This window comes from Onychostruthus taczanowskii, unplaced genomic scaffold (assembly GCF_017590055.1).
Source record: "Onychostruthus taczanowskii isolate IOZ18803 unplaced genomic scaffold, ASM1759005v1 scaffold90, whole genome shotgun sequence".
NCBI classification, from domain to species: Eukaryota; Metazoa; Chordata; class Aves; order Passeriformes; family Passeridae; genus Onychostruthus; species Onychostruthus taczanowskii.
The window spans coordinates 3921776-3942866 of record NW_024506994.1 but is presented as its reverse complement, the minus strand read 5'-3'; the positions used below and the strand labels follow the sequence as shown (position 1 = coordinate 3942866).

At 48.6% G+C, this 21091-nt stretch overlaps 1 protein-coding gene across 5 annotated transcripts in view; it reads left to right on the top strand.

Annotated features, from left to right (window-relative positions):
• EXTL3 (exostosin like glycosyltransferase 3) overlaps positions 1-21091 on the top strand; it is a 113967-nt gene that overhangs the window by 78875 nt on the left and 14001 nt on the right. For 4 of the 5 annotated variants that reach the window (XM_041426120.1, XM_041426116.1, XM_041426121.1 and 1 more), the window contains one exon: positions 8277-10901. In XM_041426120.1, coding sequence (XP_041282054.1) covers positions 8754-10901 — 2148 coding nt within the window. In that variant the 5' untranslated portion in view covers positions 8277-8753. Of the gene's footprint in view, positions 1-5779; positions 5857-8276; positions 10902-21091 lie in introns of all 5 variants that reach the window. The other variant, XM_041426119.1, reaches the window with a different exon arrangement.

Sequence of the window (21091 nt, the reverse complement as noted above, 5' to 3'; positions counted from 1 at the left end):
CTGAAGTTTTGGGCCACGTCCACATCTGCAAGTCTTGTGGAGTGGAGTGTCCTGCAGGAATCTTTGTTAGGTTTTATAGAATCCCAGAATGGTTTGGGTGGGAAGGACCTTAAAGCCCATCTTGTTCCACTCCCTGCCTTGGGCAGGGATACCTTCCACTGTCCCAGGTTGCTCCAAGCCCTGGTTCAGCTTTGCTCAGGAGGGAGAAATGGAGATATACAGAGATACTCCAAGAGCTGGAGCCTCTCTGCTCTGGAGCCAGGCTGGGAGAGCTGGGGGTGTTCACTTCTAGAAGAGAAGGATCCAGGGAGAGCTCAGATCCCCTTGCAGGGCCTAAACAGGCTCCAGGAGAGCTGGAGAGGGACTTGGGACAAGACACAGGGAATAGCTTCCCGCTGCCAGATGGATGGGATATTGGGAAGGAAAAGTTCCTTGTGAGAGTGGTGAGGCCCTGGCACAGGTTGCCCAGAGAAGCTGTGGCTACCCTTGGATCCCTGGAAGTGTCCAAGGATAGGTCGGATGGGGCTTGGATCAACCTGGCTCAGTGGAAGGTGTCCCTGCCCATGGCAGGGGTTGGCATGGGATGGTCTTTCAGGCTCCTTCCCTCCCAAATCATTTTGGGATTTGAATTTCCAGCTTGCTTTGCAATCAGCTGTGTGGGATAAAACCCTACCTGCTGTATAAAATACAAGTGAACATGGGATTGTCTTTCAGGTTCCTTCCCTCCCAAACCATTCTGGGATTTGAATTTCCAGCGTGCTTTGCAATAAACTGTGTGGGATAAAACCCTACCTGCTGTATAAATACAGGTGAACCAACACATCAGGTGATTTAATTTTTCTGGTGTGATTGATCAGGCTGTCTGGAACAGAACAGCTCCCATTTAGGTGGTGATGAAATATGTCCAAAAGAAGCAGAAGACCCTCAGCTTGAGGCTGTGGGTGGGTGCCCACCCCATGCAGCCAAGAGAGGAGGGAGGAGCTGGACACAACAGCAGGGATAAGATGGGAGCAGGTGAAGGAGCTGTTTCAGGGAGGGAAGGTACATTTGGAGCTGGTTGATTTGGCCAAGTGGCCCTGATGAATGTCACTGTACCTTGCTCAGATGTAGCAGCCAGGGCTCCCAGGTTTCTCTTGGCTTTCCCTGGATGTGAATTTCCCGGTGTCCCTGGGTAGTGAGGACTCAGTTCTGAGCTGCCTCCTTGCCCCCTCCCTGAGGTGCACATGAAACCATCTGTGTGATTTCATGTTTGTTGGAGGCCTCTCAGTGGAGGTGCTCAGTCTCCACAACTGGTTTATTCCCTGTGTGCAGGAAAGGGGCAAACTTTCCATAAACCCCACGCAGATGGATTATTTTCCATAGAAACCTACCCTGCTGAGTGAGATGCTGTTAAACACTCCATATGATTCTGTGCTTTTCAAGCAGTTTTTCCTGATAACTTCCCCAGGACAATGAAACTTTTAAATTTCTGCTTAATTATGACCTGAAGCTTCTGTCAGAGAGCAGGAGCCTGAACCTGCCACGTGTTCATTTCCTGCTGTGGGAGCAGCAACGAGGACGTTTTAAGGAGGTGAGAGAGGCTTGTGGTTTTGCCTTGGGGAAAATAATGTGCCTGAGCAATCTAGGGCTGGAAACCACAAAGAATACCAAGGGTTTGAGTTGTCTCATGGAGTCAGTGTTTGGGAAACCAGCCCTCTCTTCCTGCCTGGTGTTGACCTCCTCCTGCTTCTCTCATGTGATGGGGAGCGCCCGGCTCTTGGCTGTGGTTTAACCTCAAGGGAGTTCTTGTTCATTAATTACTTCAAGGTAAAAGCAAAGAGAGGCTTTGCTTCCTCCCACACCTAATTTATCCCTTTTAGAAGCGAGTAAAAGCTTGTGCCACTGCATCCTGGAGCATCGTTGGTTTGCTTCCCACGTCCCAAAATATCTTCAGCACTTTTTAAGTGGGAATGTGGTGAGCACTACAACATCAGCCACGGTGGTTTTAGGGATTTTCCAGCTTTCTTGGAAAATTCTGCCCTGTGATCCCTTGCTCTGAGCTTTGGAGAGGAGAGGGGTGAACTTTGCATCCAGGATTTTCTGTCACTCCATCCCACAGGACACAGAAGGATTTGCTCCTAAGCTGGATGTTCCTTTGAGCAGAGAAGTGCTTGTGTACAGCCTGGAAGAATAAATAAAACACTGTGACTGGTTTATTACCAGGAAACAACACTAAATAATAAATTTAAGAGCTAAAAGCTCTATATGTAAAGTAGATTTCACAATGCATTATGCAAAAAGCAGAAAGGCACTGGAGAAAGAATCCACTGGAAGAAGGCAGGCTGGGAAGATGGATGGTCTTGCAGACAGGACGAGGAGATGTGCAGTGAATCCTGAGCTCGCTTGGCTTCTCAAGTGACCTTGGGCAAGTTGTTTCTCCACACCTCCATTACCTGCTCTCTAAAACCAGGATGTGGTTTTGCTGTCTCCAGGATTTCATCAGAATAAATGAGTGTTGTGAAGCACTCGGCTGAGCTCGGCCGAGGAGCGGGGACAGCCTTTGGCAGAGGGCAGAGCTCAGGTACCTGAGCACCTGGGGGAGAGGTTTCTGTGTTTTCTCAACGCTGAGCATCTCCTGGAGCACACCCATGTCCCAGTGCCCAGATGAGAACACAAAGCTGAGAGCCAGACTCAGTTCTTCACTCATCTGCCTTGAAGCGTTTGAGGTCACCTTTGCTTTGTGGAGACAGAGATGGAGGCCTGGGGGTGTGTGATTTCCCCTGGGGGCTGCAGAGAGGTGGTGTCAGAGCTGGGGGCAGGCCCAGGACATCTTACCTCCAGGTTTCTCCTCACATTTCTGAATTGCTGCCACCTGGGAGCCTGGTCACAGCCATACAATCATTTAGGTGGGAGGGGACCTCGGGATGTCTCTGAACCTAGGCATTGTCCAGCAAGTTTTGGATATCTGTTGGCCTTATATCCTCCTTCAAATCCTATTTAAAGCTCTTTCCCTGAGCCCTCCTAACTCCTGCTGGATGATCCTTTTCTCCCTTTGAAACAGCTAAACCCTGTCTGTTGCCACCAGACCTGATGTGTCTTGGGTTTCTGTGTTGAGATGACCCCGAGGCGTTAGAAAGTCTCTTTTTTCCCAGCCCTATGACTGAAGAACTCGAGATTCGTTGGTTCTGCTTTTCAAGGCTATTTTTTTTTATCTATTGCATTCTTTCTCTGACCTGCTGAGATCTGTCCTGCAGGTCTGGCTGTGGCACAGCACCTGCCCTTGGGGCGGCGTTAACTTTTTATACCAAGAGCTAGATGTACTCAATTTACAATAATTTTCCAATAGCTATCACCTGTGTTAGACAGTCTTTCTCTGCTCTAAACCAATTAGAAATGTCACCATCCCAGCAGAAAATGGAGGACAAGAAGGAGAAGAACAACAGGACACACCCATATTCTTCCATCTTGCCTCTTGAGCCCCCTTTCTAAAACCCCAAGCTCTTGTGGCTTGTAAATCTTCACACAAAGTTGGTAGGTTTTTCCATGGGCTAAAATCGAAGGCACAGGTGTTTTTGACTTTGTGCCAAGGTCTCTGAGCCCTTTGCCGGGGTCTCAAATCATCCAGGGCAGCCAGAGGAATGTCCTGGGTCCCAAAAGGTGTGGTGTAAACCAATCCATGATCCAAAACCCCAACATTCCACCTGCTCAGAGCCAGGTGTTGATGTTTTGGCTGTTCCTGCTTTTTCCCTCATCATTTCCTACAGCTGGGAGGAGAGAGGAGAACATCACTTGTGTGCTGTGGTGACAGGAATGAACACCCTTCTTCCCCAAGAACTTGGGGTGGAAAACTCAAAGTTCCTCAAATGCTACTTCTAAAGCCACTGCCTTCTTCAGCGCATCTGGTTTCCCACTTTTCCAGGCTGAGCTACATGAGGGGCTCATGGAGCATTTTTCCAGGATCTCTTTACCCCACATATGCCCATGTGGATGAGGAGAAGGGCTGGAAGCAGGTTTGCATGGAGCTGCAAGCATGCAGAGTGTTCCTTGCTTTGGATTAAACTCCCTAAAGGCAGGGATGCAGTTTATCCCTGAAGTTTCCAGATTACAGGACCTTTTACCTGTGCATAAAACAGCATTGATCTTATCCTGGGGGAATTGCTCTGTACCTGTGAGCTCTGGAGATGGTACAAATCCCTCAGGATGATCCCTGAGACTGCTGCTTGCGATTTCAGAGTGAATTTTCCATCTGCTCCTTTGATGGATCTGCTCCCAACCAACTGCACCTTAAAGCACACACCTGATAGATTTATTCTCCTTCTTCAACTGCTCCTGTTCCCAAAGTGATGGGGAGATTTGGGATGTAATCCTTCCATTTGAGAGCATTAGGAGATAGAAAGTTGTCATTGCTGAAGGGTTGTTTGGAGTTCGTTTTCTTCCACTGCAGCCTGTTCTGAAGGGGAGAATATGCTGTATTTTTATTTTCTCTCTTTGATTTCATTCCTAATGCTGATGAAAAAGAGACTTGGCAATAGAATGTGCCTCTCCAAGCCCAGATAAAGCATGGGAGCCACTTCCACACTCCCTGAGATCCTTGTCTGTTTGCCAGCAGGGAGCTGGCATGGCAGAGGTGGGTTTGTTCTCCATGGAGAGCAGCAAAATTTTTTGGATGATGACATTGTAGACCCCTCATTTCTTAAGGAAAGAGAGCCTGGATGAGTATGGATGCACACAGAGAGTTTGGGAACTGATTTAGCAGGTGCAGAAGGATCCATGTGGATTTTCCTCCCCACAGTGCGGTCAGTGCCACCATGTTCTGCCTCATAGCTGTGCATTGCTCTGCTGAGCTCTGAAGGACCATAAGTTTAAATTTTCCAGGCTCTGTTCACAAATATGCTGAGAAAGGAGCAGTATTTCCCTAATTTTATAGGGAGATGGATAACAGAGGTGTAAGCAGGGAGGGGAGTAGGTGTGCTCAAGTCTTTGAACATTTGCAGAGTAATGGCTCCACAAACACAGATCAGACCAGCTGGGTTATTTCTAGAAACTCAAAAAAGAGGGAGAACCTCAGGTAATTCCCATAATTCTACTGGACAGGGGCTGAGGAAAGCTGTGAATGCAGCCCAGGCTTTGACAATGTGTTCTGAGCAGTTGAGTTTCATGGGAGAAGGAGCTGCAGTGTGCAAACCTGTCGTGCCTGAGAATTCAGTCAGGTTGGCATTTGGGAAGAGGCTCTGTTAATTATTGATCTTCTGATCCCCTAAGAGCTCTTCCTACCTCTTTCTGTGTGTGTGTAATCAGCTCTATCAGGCAGCAACATTGTGCTATAACATCAACAAGAGTTTTCAGCGTGGAGCTTGGTGAGTTTTAAGAACTAAATAATGTTTGGGAGTGAGAGGGATGAGTTGGCTGGAAAGCCCAGCAGCTATCCTGCTTCTCCTCCTCCCAAATTTCTTTTTGGGAATGATGGGAAATCAGCAGCCTTTTTCCCCAGGGCTGATAAACACAGCCCTGAAGTTTCTCTTGATAAAACCACAGATTGGGTTTTTACTTTGTCTTTTTTTTTTTTAATAAGTCCTAATGGCAACGTGTGACAACCTCAGGCTCAATTGAGTTGATGAGGAATAAAGTCTTAATAGTGAAGAAGAGTCCAGGAGTGTGTTTAAAGTGCTCATTTTATCACCAGCACATATTTCATACTGACAGTCCATACTTTTAGCTAATCCCAAGCCACGTGTGGTGCATTTTAAATCCCTCCTCAGCCTGCTCTGGTCGTTTTCTTTTCCCTTGTGGTGTTTTCCAGGAGAGCAAAGGAGTCACATTGGCAACCTCAGACTTCTGAGCATACGGATACTTTTAATTCACAACCCATATTTTGAGGTGAGTAGGATGAATTTTGCTCTGTGTCAAGGAAGTGAAGGAGCAGAGGAGCCACTGTGGCAGAAGGGCTTCTGAGGATCAGGCGTGGGGTGATGGATTTGGCTTTTCAGGGACCCCAGTTGCCATTTTAGGGAGTCCAGTTTGCCATTTCATTACCAATTGTAGCTCATAAATAGCCAAAGTAACCACAAAGGAATAAGATGTTGATGCAGTCTTACCTTTGAGGCTGCAGTTTTTTGTGACCAGCCCAAAGCAACGTGTCCACGTGTCCACATTTATGATCCCTCATTTCTGTGTTTCATTTCAACACCCTGCAGCATTTGACCCCACTTACCCTGTGGCACCCCAAACAAAAAACCCCAGCAAAGCTTGTTTTCCCCACGTGTCCCTTGAAGTTAAGCTGATTTTTAGATTCTGGTGGTGTTCAAGTGAGTGTGTGCTTTGGCTTTTCTCTCAGGGAAAGCATTATTAGGGCAGCTCATCTCCTGGCCAGCTGTTTGCAGAAAACTGGTGGCAACTGGAGGATCTTTGCAGCCCCCGTGAGACCTGAAATAGCAGGGACTGGCACACACACACACCCAGCATGAGCTTCACTCCCTGCAGAGGGCCTGAAAAGGCAGGGGGAAAGAAAGAAAGAAAGAAAGAAAAAGAAAATAAAAGCTTTTTTTAAATTTTTTTTTTTTTTTTTTTTTTTCCTTCCTTAATTTTTTTTTTTTGCCTTCAGTTGCATGTTGGTGCCTGCTAAAATCCTGCTGCTGGGCAGAGCAGTCCCAGAGGCTGGAGCCTCCCATCTGCCCACAGCCGTGTGCTGCCAAGATCCAAGAAAGCTGATTTAGCCTTTTGCTGACTTTTCAGCCCCTTTATCCTCCTGGCTTTCCGAGATTTACGCCACTGCTGTTTGCCAATGTCATGAATTTAAAATCTGCCTCAGTTTTTAAGCGTTCATTCTGCTGTGCAATTGGGTTGTGGGTGACTTTGGTGGTAGGGGATGGAAATCCCATTTAATCATGGGGTGTTAAGTAAGTGACAACAAATAGCTGTGTAACAATAGCCCTGGGGATTGTGCTTTATTACCCCACATATTTCCCCTCTTCATGATGATTTTTCATGGTTAAAATCAAATTTCCCCTTTATTTTCTCTGATGTGTACTTGGGTACAACACTGAAAATTCTTCCTGACTTCTCTCTGCTGCTTTAAGGTGAAATTTTTTGCTTTGGCCCATTTCCAGATTTCTCTTTCAGCTGAGATTTGCTTCCTCACCTTCTTTCTGGGAATTCTTGATGAGTAGATGAGAGGGTTATTAAATAGATTTAGTGAAAAATGACCGTCACCAGCGCGGATGGCTTTCTTCTAATTAAAAATTGAAACGGAAATGAATGAGCTTCTCTTGAGGCTGTGCAGGAGCTGGTGCTAAGCTGAGCTCTGTATTCATCAGTGATGTGGGAAGTCCAGTGTATGAAAGAATATCCCAAAAACTTCAGTACCTTGGAGGATGCCATTAAAAGGGGAGATTTTCTAGTGACAGCATATTGATGTGGCCTAGATTTAAATCTATTGGCCTAGAGCTGAGTCAGAGCTGAATTTCATAGAATCACAAAATGGTTTGGGTGGGAAGGGACCTTAAAACTCATCCAGTGCCACCCACTGCCATGGGCAGGGACACCTCCCACTATCCCAGGTTGCTCCAAGCCCTGTCCACCCTGGCCTGGGACACTTCCAGGGATCCAAGGGCAGCCACAGCTTCTCTGGGCACCCTGTGCCAGGGCCTCCTCACTCCCACAGGGAACAATTTCTCCCAAGAGGTTCCCAGCACATCCTAACTTCAGCATCTTTGCTTTGTTGTACGGTGTCGACTTTTCCAGTGTTGACCAGAAATTCCCTCATGTACAGCCAGCCAGTTAATCATAACCAACACGAGTACGTTCCCTTTAAACTTTCTCATGCGATGAATCAAAATTTTCCAGCAGGAAATGAAAGCAAAACACTTGATCTAAAAATTCCTCATCAGCTCTAGTCACCAGAGCAGAACAATGGCGATTACACTCAGTTATGCAGTGCAAATTCCCAGCACTGCTGTGTCCCGGGATGACAGCAGGGCGGGCAGGGAGAGCAGGTGTACATCAGCGCCTCTGGTTTGGATGTGAGGAGAGGTGAGCCTTGCAGGTGGGAAAAACAGGGATCCAGGTCCAGGGCTGAGGAGGTTGTGTGGTCTGGAGCAACCCCACACAGCCCTAATGAGGAGCAGAGTGCCTGGAGAAAGCTGTGTGTCCACCTCTCATGGATCTCATCGCCTTCTCAGGTGACACCCCAGATCTTGTTCTTTTGAGAGAGGACAATTGCTTTTAAATCTAACCATGTCTTAGGTCACTGATGGGTCATTTTGGTTGTGTTGCCTGACTGTGTGATTGTTCTCTTGTAGGAATGGCAGAGCTTCACCCTTCCAGCAGCGATGAGAGAGACTGACAGTGCTACGAGTCCCTCCTGGCTCCGTCTGCACAGCGGCTGCTGCCTCTGCATATTCATTGGATGGTAATGCAGGATGTCGGCAGCAGCGGTAGAGTTTGGCTCGGTCCCACTGCGTTTTTCTTCTGCCGGTTGCGACTCTGAATCACCATGACAACGCTGTGACACTTCCAGCAAAGGTTGCCCGCGGACCAAGGGTGGGCTGGGGGTGGGCGAGAAGGTCAATGATCAAGTCCAACGGGATCAGAAGTTGCGCCTGCAGCAAAACGACCGTGGAAGAGCCGCCGGCACGGCAAGAAGATGAAATTCCCCTTCCATTGGCTTCTTGTTGAGCAGGCACAATAACATTTCCCTTCGAGAGACTCGCTATAAAAACTCTTTTGGTTATGGCTACTGATCCAACGTGATTGCGCGCGCGGCGACTTCGGAACTCATGACTGGCTATACGATGTTGCGCAATGGGGGAGTGGGGAACGGAGGCCAGCCGTGGGTGTTGAGGTGGTCCAGTCGGATCCGGCTCACCTGGCTTAGCTTCACCCTCTTCGTCATCCTCGTTTTCTTCCCCCTCATTGCCCACTACTACCTGACCACCATCGACGATGCGGACGATGCCGGCAAGCGCATCTTTGGCCCCCGCACCGGCAACGAGCTGTGCGAGGTGAAGCACGTGCAGGACCTGTGCCGCATCCGCGAGTCGGTCAGCGAGGAGCTGCTCCAGCTCGAGGCCAAGCGGCAGGAGCTCAACAGCGAAATCGCCAAGCTCAACTTGAAGATCGAGGCCTGCAAGAAGAGCATTGAAAATGCCAAGCAGGACCTGCTGCAGCTGAAGAACGTCATCAGTCAGACTGAGCATTCCTACAAAGAGCTGATGGCTCAGAACCAGCCCAAGCTCTCCTTGCCCATCCGGCTGCTGCCAGACAAGGACGATGCGACCTTCCCCCTGCCAAAATCCAACAGGAACTGCAGGCTGCACAACTGCTTTGACTACTCACGCTGCCCGCTGACGTCTGGCTTTCCAGTCTATGTCTACAACAGTGACGATTACCCTTTTGGTAGTTCCTTAGACCCTTTAATTAAACAGGCCTTTGAGGCGACTGTCAGAACTAATGTTTATGTTACTGAAAATGCAAATATTGCTTGTGTGTATATAATTTTAGTGGGGGAAATGCAAGAGCCCGTAATGCCAAAACCTACTGAACTAGAGCAACAGTTGCACTCTTTGCCATATTGGAGGACTGACGGACACAACCATCTCATCATCAATCTATCGAGGAAGTCGGAAACTCAGAACTTCATTTACAACATCAGCACGGGGCGCGCCATGATCGCCCAGTCCACCTTTTACGACGCCCAGTATCGACCGGGGTTTGACATCGTGGTATCACCTCTGGTCCACGCCATGTCCGAGCCCAACTTCCTGGAGATCCCACCCCAGGTGCCGGTCAAGCGTAAGTACCTGTTCAGTTTCCAGGGGGAGAAGATCGAGTCCCTCCGCTCCAGCTTGCAGGAGGTTCGCTCTTTCGAAGAGGAGATCGAAGGCAACGCCCCGGCCGACTACGACGACCGGATCATCACCACCTTGAAGGCTGTTCAGGACAGCAAGCTGGACTTTGTTCTGGTGGAGTTCACGTGTAAGAACCAGCCTAAGGCGAGTCTGCCCACTGAGTGGGCTCTGTGTGGAGAAAGGGAAGACAGACTAGAGCTACTGAAGCTTTCTACTTTTGCACTGATCATCACCCCCGGGGACACCCATTTAGTGATCTCCGCCGGGTGTACCATGAGACTGTTTGAGGCTCTGGAAGTCGGGGCCATCCCGGTGGTTCTCGGAGAGCAGGTTCAGCTACCCTACAACGATGTGATCCGGTGGAACGAGGCAGCCTTAATTATACCAAAGCCACGTATCACAGAAGTGCACTTTCTTCTGAGAAGCATTTCTGACAACGATCTCCTTGCCATGAGGAGGCAGGGCCGCTTCTTGTGGGAGACCTACTTCTCCACCTCCGACAACGTCTTCAGCACAGTCTTAGCTGTCATAAGGACTCGAATCCAAATCCCGGCTGCTCCTATCCGAGAAGAACCCGCCGTGGAGATCCCCCACCGCTCTGGCAAAGCTGCTGGTACAGACCCCAATATGGCAGACAATGGTGACCTTGACTTGGGGCCTGTGGAAACAGAACCACCCTACGCCTCTCCTAAATATCTCCGCAATTTCACCCTCACCGCGATGGATATCTACAGGAATTGGAATTCTGCCCCAGGGCCTTTCCACCTCTTCCCCTACACTCCCTTTGACCCCGTTTTACCATCAGAAGCAAAATTTTTGGGGTCTGGGACTGGATTTCGACCAATTGGTGGAGGAGCAGGTGGCTCTGGGAAGGAGTTCCAGGCTGCTTTGGGTGGCAACGTCCCGCGGGAGCAGTTCACGGTGGTGATGTTGACTTACGAGCGGGAGGAAGTGTTGATGAACTCCCTAGAGAGGCTCAATGGTCTCCCCTACTTAAATAAAGTTGTGGTGGTGTGGAACTCTCCCAAGCTTCCCTCCGAGGATCTCTTGTGGCCGGACATTGGCGTCCCAATCATGGTAAGACAGATGTAGCTACGGTGGGCTTGTTCGTGGTGGGGTTTGCATGTTGGAATTGGCTGTGTCTGCTCAGCTTCAGGCCTGGGGGATGGTTGAAGGTGTCTGTACCTCTTTTGGATACTTTTATCGGTGGAGAAAAACAAGAGGTGCCAGGTATTAGCACTCCGAGAATGCGAGTTGCTTTTGAGGAGCCTAATGTGAATTTTGATGCTTAAAGCTAAAGATTGTTCCTCGTTGGAAATCTTTGCTTAGGCTCTTTAAGTGCCTCCCTGTGAGGACGGTTGACACCTTATAAATTCCTAAGTAGTAACTGTTTCTGCACTTTGCCAGATGAATTTTTTATTAAAACAAAAGAGGGACCCGCTGAATTAGTGTCGGCTGCAAAGACCTCAAAACTCAATTCTCACTTTATGTTACAAGGGATGGCAGAAAAGGAATTACAAGCCAAGGCTGACGTGACTGTGAGAGCTTCCATGCTCCCAAGGTTGTAGCTGACTTTTGCATATATTTGAGTTGATTATTTTTTTTCCTCAGCCAGACTGAAGAAGTGACACCTTCAAAAACCAACCTTCATTTTCAGACCCATGAAAATGTAATCACTTGGACATTGGCTTGTAAGGAGTGAATTCTACTCCAAATTTTTATTTATTTTAGGTCTTCCTTGTCATCCCAGCATAACTGTCTTCATTGGCCATTGTTAAAAATCGAAATTAAATGTAAATTTCCCCTCATAAATAGAGCAAGGGCAGAGAGCTACTAACAAGAACTGAGTGCTCTGAATCTGCTTGTGTTTAGAGGACAAATGGAAGGATAATGCCTTACAAATTAGGGAAGGGAAAAATAAAAGAGGGTGATGGTGCTTAAATACACAAACTGCGTGTGGTTTATGTGACAGGACTCTACTGAGCTTAATAGCAATGCGAGCTTTATGCTGCATGCAAAGAGATTCATTGATTTAATATTTCCTTTTATTATTATTGTGATGAATAAATCCTTCTGCTCACATTTAAAAACCCTTATGGTCCGGGAACAATGAGGAGAGAAAATTGCTCGGTTAATTGCGAAATAATCTTTCACATTAGTGCTTTTGAACCTGCGAATTCTACAAAATCTTTGCATTGTGTCTGCCGAAAAACCGCGTCCTCCTTCGGAGCGGGGATTGTTCTCCTTGGAGCTGCTAATGGGTGTTATTTGTGAAAGAAAAATGCATTTGTGTTGATGGAAGATAATGGCTTTTTGTACCTGGCTCTCATCTGCACATCTGTTGTGTTGGAGCCCTGCTGGTTTTTTGGGGATCTGACACACACGGGTTGCTTTGTGTCACCTTCGAGCCACACGCTGGGGGGGGATGTGCTGTGGGGAATGTTGGGAACCAGCATTTGGGAATATGTGTGGTTCCAGAGGAGGGAATTGTCGTGTGCCTGCTTTGGGGAGGTGGATGGTGACACTGTGGAGTGGCTGGGTCACAGAGAGTTTCTGCCAGGTCCTTTCTGAAGGGGCGTGTTGGTCTGATAATAGCTCTGCTTTCTTCCCCTTTTTCTAAATCCCAGTTTTTAAAAGAGCTCCAAATCTGGGATTTCTCACAGGAGGGTTAGCCCTGGGCAGCCTCCAGGCATCCATCCCCCTGTGGCTAAGCCCATCTCCAGCCTGGGTGTTTAATCCTGTTGGGAGTTTGTACCATTGATCTACAAAGATGGTTTGGTGTGGTGGTGATGAAAAACTTCCCTGGGCTTCATCAGACAGCGAGAAATCCCAAGGTCTGCTCTGGAAAAGGGTGACAGGAACATTGGGAGCAGAGGTGAGGCTCTGTTTGAGCCTTGCTGGCTGAGATGTGGGATCTGCTGGCCAGGGGAAGAGGCAGGTGGAGATGTGGGATTGGCAGGAGACAGAAGCCAGTGTGTGCCAGTGTCAAAATGAGGAGCTGTGATTCTGATTTCCTTATGAGGGGAAAAAAAGCTCTTTTGATGGGGAATATCCAATTCTCTCAGATCTGCCAGTGGTGCTGCATCTCTGTGTAACAAATACGTTCCCAGTGACTTTGGGATGCAAGGAGTTGCGCCGTGTTCAGGTCCCGAAGCACACAGCTTTGTGGGGAAACTGGAGGGGAGAAGGCGATTAAGGTGGATTTGGGCTGTGATTGAAGTGGGTCCAGGCACCACCTGACTCTGAGCAGCACAGCAGCAGCACACGTGTGCCAGCATGATCCAGGATCAAAGCACCTGAAGCCAGAAGGTCGCTGAAGAAAACCCAGCATCAGAAAGATGTGGAAGTGTTCCAGGGAGTCCAGAGGAGGCCATGGAGCTGCTCTGGAGCCAGGCTGGGAGAGCTGGGGGTGTTCACCTGGAGAGGAGAAGGCTCCAGGGAGAGCTCAGAGCCCCTTCCAGAGCCTAAAGGGGCTCCAGGAGAGCTGGAGAGGGACCGGGGACAAGGGATGGAGGGACAGGACACAGGGAATGGCTTCCCACTGCCAGAGGGCAGGGATGGATGGGAATTTTGGACGGAATTGTTCCCTGTGAGGGTGGTGAGACTCTGGAATAGAACTCCCAGAGAAGCTGTGGCTGCCCCTGGATCCCTGGAAGTGTCAAAGGCCATGGTGGACAGGACTTGGATCAACCTGGGATACTGGGAGGTGTCCCTGTCCATGGCAAGAGTTGGCATGGGATGATCTTTCAGGTCCCTTCCCACCCAAACCATTTTATCATTTAATGTAAATTACAAGCTAATGAGACAAAGCAGTGTCTGAAGCACGTTAAAGTGCCTTTGGAAGCAAAATAGAGTCCTGAACCCCACCAGGGCCTGCTGGTGGCAAAAGATGTGTGGCTCTGGGCTGGCAGAATTCCCCAAAGGAGAGTTGGACTTCTCCTTACTCCATGTGTTGACCTTATTTATTGATGTGTTCCTTGAAACATCGTTTGCAAACTGCACTGCTTGGCTGTGATTTGGGGGTTGTCCTCCCAAGCAGATTTCTTTTCCCTGGTGGGTTGGGAATTAATCAAGAGTCAAGCTCAAAGCTGCATTGGAACTTTGAATCTTTCATGGATAACAAGATAAACAGGGCTACAGAATATATTTGATTTTTTTAAAAAAAAAACCTTAAATATAGATGGCATAATTTACTAAAACATCAGTAAGATTCCTAAGCTGCACAGGAGTCTGATCAAATATTCTGTCCCTGTCCCCAGCCTGAAGTGAGTAGGTGGAAATCCAACGTAATGTGAAGTGGTTTGTAGTCACTCAGGGCTGCCCCTGGAACAGATGTAGGCACTTTACCCTCACATTTAAAGCTGTAAAAACTCTTCCCATCTCACGTTAATCGGTATTGCAGCAAAACCCAAAGGCTGTGAATGAGAAATCTTGTTTGTGCAAGCTCAAAAACTGACTTTTCCCCAAGTGTTTGTATCTCTAGCACTGCCTTAGGAGAACTCCCCAGGGCAGGAGTGTGACAGTTCCAGCTCCAGCAACCACATCACAGCCACTGCTGAACTTCTTTGTTGCCCAGAGAAGCTGTCCCTGGATCCCTGGAAACATTCCAGGCCAAGTTGGAGGGGGTTTGGAGCAGCCTGTGCTAGTGGAAGGTGTCCCTGCCCGTGGCAGGGGGTGGGGCAGGATGAGTTTTAAGGTCCTTTCCCACCCAAACCATTCTGGGATTCTGTGATTTGGAGCTAAACCTCATTTAGCCCAAAGCAATATTTTCACAACCTCTGCTCACATTCTAAGAAATGCCAGCCAGAACTTCCAGCTCCTCTCCCTCTGCTGGGTTTGTGAGGGCCCTCAGTGGCTGGAAAAGCCCTGCAGCAGTTTGGTTTCTCCTCCTGCTCGGGGCTGAGGTGGGCTGGGAGTGCTGGAGGCATCTCTGAGCGCTTAGGCTGGGTTCAGTGCCAGCTCCTGCGGCTGCCAGCAGTGACTAATCCCTTCCTCCAGCTTTGTTCCAGAATAAGTCGCTGCCTTTGATCCCTGCAGCCACTTCCAGTGGTGTAACATCCTTTGCTGCTGGCCTGGTGGCTGGCTGAGAGGGCTCATTCCATTTAGCTGCTTGTTTAAAAAGGAATCATCTGTGGAAAATGGCTCATCCGGAGGCTGCCGGGTCTGCAGAGCTCTTTGGCTGCACACGGGTCCCTTGACATGGCATTTATTAATCAGGAGCAGGCTGGCCAGGGAATGCTGTCCTGACTTTCCCTTCTCTTTGGGCTGTGTGAATGTGCTGTGCTGAGCTGGCTCTGAAGCTCAGATGCCTGAGGTTTGCATGTCCTTTCCAGCAGAAGGACTCAAAGGGTTTTTTTCATAGCTCCACTTCAAGGAGTCTGCAGGGTCTGTAGGTGATGCTTCTGGCCAAGAGGAGGAGGAGGAGGACAGAACCTGGACAGGCTGGTGGCCATGGTGGCAGAATGAGCTTCTCTGCTTGTCCTTCAGCAAGCAGCTGGATCCTCAAGCTTGGCTTTCTGATAAGAGCAGCACCAACCTTCCAAACTGATCAGCAGCTCGAGATGAGCTGCTGTGGTGTGTGTGATCCAGAGTGAGATCATCACGCTGACCAGGAGTTAAAAAAGAGAATAAAACCTCCATGCTGATCAACACCACCATTTCAGTCGATCCTTTTCCTTCCCGGGAGCTTTGCCTACATGCCAGCTCAGGGTCTGGTTCAGCTTGGTTATTCAGCACTTACCAAACTCTTCCTTGGTGATGTGACTTGAGCTTTTCTGGCCCAACTCACCTGCAGAAATTCTTTGGTGAGTCCCAGCTTTATCCTCCTTTTCCCCGCTTTACTTTGGCTCACAGCTCTTGTGTTCCAAATCAGGAAAAACCCAACTTTGCTTTGAGGTCCTGGATTGCATATGGGAGTGGGGAGCTCCAGGTTTACTTCCAGAAGGAACAATTCACACAAAACCAGCCGAGAAAATCCCTGTTTCTTAGCACCGAGTCACTTCCCACAGGAGATTTGCCCCATCCCTGGTTTGAACAATCTGTATTCAGTGCACCAGCATTACCAGCAGTGTGTCCCAGGTTTGTGAGCTCAGTTTCTCCACGAGAGCAGTTTCAGAAGGCAGGGAGATGTTCCACAGAAGTACCTGGGTGCTGCTGTCGGGTTTGCAGCACCACCTGCTGCCCGCGGAGCCGCTGCTGCCGGGGAGGCAGCTGAGTTCTGAAATCCCTCTGAGTTTTGCCATCTCCATACGTGGTTTTTCTGCTGTGTAGCAGCAGAGGAAGGAACAAATTTGCTGCTTAGTTTACCTGGGAATCCTAAAATCCAGATGCTTGTCACTGCAGAGCCCGAGCAAAGGTGCAGCGATGCGTGACCGCGGGATGATAATGGAACAAGCAGCGCCGACTCCTCGGAGTTTGCACTCAGAATATCAACTCCAGCACCCTCACAGTGCTCTGTGCTACTGCCCTTCATTCTCCCCCATGCCAAGTGCTGGTCTGTGATGGCTTTTCCACAGATAAAACCTTCCTCTCCGAATCCCCTTGGCTCAAGATGCAGCCAGTGGGGTCGGTGACCAGAAGGAAGCGTGGTTGGGGCATTGGAATGGAGAATCAAGGGAGGGATACCTCCTTGCATGCTGCTGGGGACATAATTGGATGGGTTTTGTCACATGTGAAGGTGTCACAGGGGCCAGTCCCTGTGCTGAAGCCATTAAACATCACCACAAAAGCTGCCTGTGCATCTCAAACGCTCCCTGTTTGGAGCAGCTCTGTCACAACTGCTGGGGGACAAAAGCAGCACGACAGGACTTGGCACCAGGGGCAGGGCAGCAGCAAAACCCACACTGATTTTCCAGGGCTGCATTCCTGCTACTTTTAGGGTTTGTATTGTCACCTGTTTAAATACCAACAGAATACCAAATGTCCCCAAATTATTCCATGCACTGGGACAAGCGTGGGGGGAATGGAGTGTGTGGGTACATTTTCTCTCTTTTTTTCCTTTTGTTTTCACCTACTTTTCATCCTCTGTGACTTTGTTATGATGGAACTGAGTGTTGACATCCACTTCCCATAAAGTCCCAGAGCCTGGATATCTGCATTTCCTTTCTTCCCAGGCTTTTATCTGTCCTGGTGGAGCAGTTCTGCTGTGCAAAGCCATTTGATTGTGCATTCTGCACAGGCTGCCTTATTTGTGAAGACAGCCTTGTCTCCCAGAGTGGCCATAAGTTGATGTTGTGCCACAGGACATGGATGGATCCCCTGGCACAGGAGCAGGACTCGCCGAGGTCAGGAATTTGGGTATTAAAATAGAGAGGGAAAAAAAGAAAATCTGTGTTTGCTGGAACAGGAGGGACCTTGTGGCCATTGGGACATCAAAGAGGCAGCTGTGAGGGACATGAGGAGGTTACAAAGAGGAAGGTGCCTCTTGGATATGAGGTTAGAGAAGCAGTTTTTTAATCACTGCTTGTTGCTGTGTGTCTGATGTAGCTCCCAGCTGCCTCCCCAGGCTCTGTGGATCGATCAGCAAAGACACTGCAGCCCTCAAGGAGAAGGGGGTGATTTACTCCCAAGGTTTTGGACACTCTCCTACCCCTTTTCCCCACAGTCTCTTCTCCTTTCCTCACCTGTGTCTGGTGAAGAAGCAGATGCTGCTCTCTTATCAAAGTATTTTTCCTATTTTCACGAAATCAAACTGTGGTTGGTGATAAAGCCTGATGGGTCTCCCTGCCCTGCTGGGCATGTGGAACACTCCCCTCTCAAAAAGCAGCACCTGGCTTTTCCTGGACTTCTGGAAAAGGTTAATCTCCTGTGAAAAGCCATTGAGAGCAGGTGATGGAGTAGCTGGATTCAGAACCAAGGGCTGCAGTTTGTTTTCCCCTTGTGCTGTCTCCAGAATCCCTGGAATCAGTTGTTTCACTGCAAGCACCCAGAAAGGATGGAGCTTTTTCTGCTGATGACAGTGAGGGGATGTGACCTTAGAGCCTATGAGAAAATCAGACACTTCCATTTATTTAAAGCTTTTAGTCAGTTAATAAAAATCTGTGTTAGTCCTGAAAAAAAAAAAAAAAAGGATTTATTTCCTTCTCCTGAAATTGGCCAAAGAACCATCAGCAAGGAGCTAAGGGCACTAGAGGGAAACTGAGGCACAGAGAAAGCAACACCTGATCACTGAAACATCCACTTGTTTGTCTCCTTACAAGTTCACAGAAATGCTGTTTTCACCTATTCCCAGATTTTCTAACAGCAGCAAGATGGGAAATCTGAAGCTTTTGTCTTCCCAGAACACACTTTCAGATCCAAATGGTTCAGCAAAGTCTTCAGCTTCCTGAATGCTCATTTGAACTGACCTCTGAGGGGTTTGAGCTTCGTGGAGGAAGGAGAAATGGGTTTTGTTCTCCACACTGAAAGCATTTGGGGCAGGGAAGTTCCATTTCCAGCCTGATCATGGCTTTGATCTTTGAGCTGCCCAAAGCCTGGCTTGTGGGAGCCTGGCTTATCTCTGTGACAAGGGGCAGCCTCATCTTGGCCTGTGACAGAGCTGAGAGGGAATAAGAAAAGCTTCAGAACAGCCATAAACTGGATAATTCTTTCCAATAGGGCTCATTTTCCTCTTGCTCTGCATGCAGGTGACAACACAAATTTGGTTTTAAACCACTGGTATTAATTAGGTTGATTTTATCGGAAATTTATAAAAGGAATTGTTTTGAATTGTGACTCATTTATGTGATCTCTGTAATTTTTAACACATGCTGGTCCTTAATTCCCAACCCATACTGGCTTGTGGGAGGTGGTTCTGGGATCTGGATTCATCCCAACCATGTGTTTGGCAGTAATTATTAAACTGCCTCTTGATGGAAGAGTTTTTTTCCTCCTGGATTTTGTTGAAGCAAGTATTAAAAGCCTTGGGATAAATCAAGCTTTGAAGGACATGACATTGCCCATGGCTTGAGTTCTCTGCTCCTCTGGGTAGAAGAATGATGGGTTGGTGTGAGATGTGGACCAGGTAAAGCAGGATTTAGCAAGGATACCAGCAATTAGGATCCAGAAACTGAAGTTTATGAGCAAAGGGAAATTCGTAGAAACCTGTCTAGACCTTGTATCCAGATTGGCTCTGCCACCTGCAGGGAAAATTGTGTGTTTGGGGAAGATGCCTCTCCCGTGATTTGGCCACATTCAGGAGGACATCCCAACCCTGTTCTCTGCTGTTGGAAATTGCAGTTCTCAGCGAGTTGTGCTCCTGGAACAACAGCAACAACAAAATGCCAACTTGGGGATTGTGATGTGGGTACTGGGATAGTTCTTTTCTTCTGACATTCCAGAAAGGATCTCTCGTCCCTCCATGATGGATTTGAGGGCAGGCATGCTGGCAGCAAAGCTGTCTTCATTTCACCCAAAGCTTCCCCAGTGAGATCTCAGCCTTCTCATCTCAGAAGTCCCCGGAAGGCTCCCGGACTGGAATCCACCTGGAAGCCAAAAGTGATTTTATGTGCCTGAGTGCTTTATGGTTACTGCTCCCAGCCACATAAACATTAATAAATCCACTGTCCTCTTCCCATCAAAACAATAACCTGCCTGCAAACTTGATGGCTTCTTGGCTCTGCTTGTATCAGAGTCTATATTCCAGGTTTTTAGTAGCTGCTCAGTGAGTTATAGTGTGACTCCAATTCCCTCCTCCCTTTGTAGGGCTGGGATGTTCATTTGGATGCCTTCAGATACAAATGTTTGCACTGAAGCTCTTGTGGGATGGGTCAGAGCAGCTTTTAAATGCTGGAAACATCTCAGAGCATCCTTGGGTGTGATGTATTCCAAAGAGTGAGATGCACCAATGTGAACAAATTTACAAATAATGGCACCTGCTCTGTCAGGTGTTTTGTTTTCCTGCTGTGGTGGAAATCCTGTCTGACAGATCTCCAGGAGGAACCTGCTGAAGAAGTAATTGCACAACAATACAGGGGATTTGCACTGAAGAAAGCCTCTGGTAATTACAGCAGCCGGGCTGTCAGCCAAAGAGCAAAGTGTGGAAAGATAAGCTCTGCCTCACTTAGTGAGCAGAAAGGAGGTATTTCCAATAATCCCCTGGGATCACAGCCCTTGGATTTCCAGCACTCTGCTCTTCTCTCCTCTCTGCTGTGCATTTCTGTGCCTCCAGGATGGAAGTTGCTGGGTTTTCTCCCACGCCATGACCTGGTGCTGCACGGCTCTGATGGCTTGGCAAGGGGAGGAGAGCTCAGGGGTGCTCGTGATCCCCCTCCTGACTTTTCCATCTCCTGTCTCACAGATGAGATGTGACAGCCCCTCTCAGATCCACCCCAAGCTCCCAGTCTGTTTGCTGCCAGACTTCTCAGCACGGATCAGGGGACTGGCAAAGTGCCTTTTCCAGGGAAATCACAAGAGCAGGAATTAGCTGGTGATGGGCTGAGGGAGATCTGGGCTTTCATACTTTAGAAATTTTGGGGTTTTGCTTGTTTATTGAAATCTGGCTGGGGAGTTCAACCTGTGAGTGGTTCTTGGGCTCTTGTGTGGCTGTTCCAGCCTCTCCTTTGGCTCTTCCAAGGATAACAAGGAGCTCCTACCTGGCCTGACACAGCTCTGAGTGCTCCACTGGGACAGTGAGGCAGGCAGGGAAAATTAATATTTTTGCCAAAATAAGGCCAGGCTTTCCCAGTCAGTTCCTTGTGCCAGTTCTGCCCTGCCTGGTGCAGTGGCAGCTTCCCTGTGATTCCCAAAACAGATCCAGGAGATGGGAGCCAGTTCAGAGCAGTGCTCACTCCAAACTGCTCCAGGGATCTGCAGCTGGCTCAGCCAAACTCCTGCTCAATCCCAGGGGTCTGAGTTGGGTCGAATCTGAAGCAGGAGGGTGGGATCTGTCCCCAGGCTCACTGGCTGCACACATCCATTCCTGAGCTGTTGGTATTTATCGGGCTGGGAAGTTCTTGCTACCCACAAGTGGTTTGAATCCCTCATCCCTGAGCTCCAGGCAGTGACAGTGCAGCTTTTGGATGGAGTTAGAAGCTGCTGCCTGCCCTCTTTCTGTGTCTTTGTGTGTTCTCTTTCTCAGCAGTGGTCCCAAATGGCATCTCTGTGTTTGACCTAGTATTAGCAAAGTGGGTTTGGTACAGGCAGTGTGAGGAAGGTGTCCCCATTTCATCAGAACAACCTTTTTTTGCTGTTAAAATTGCCACTAAAGCAGCCAAGGGGTATTTGGAGAGGAAGAAGAGGCACAGAGGATGAAGTTCAGAGTTGACAAATAACGGTGTACAGATGTCCTG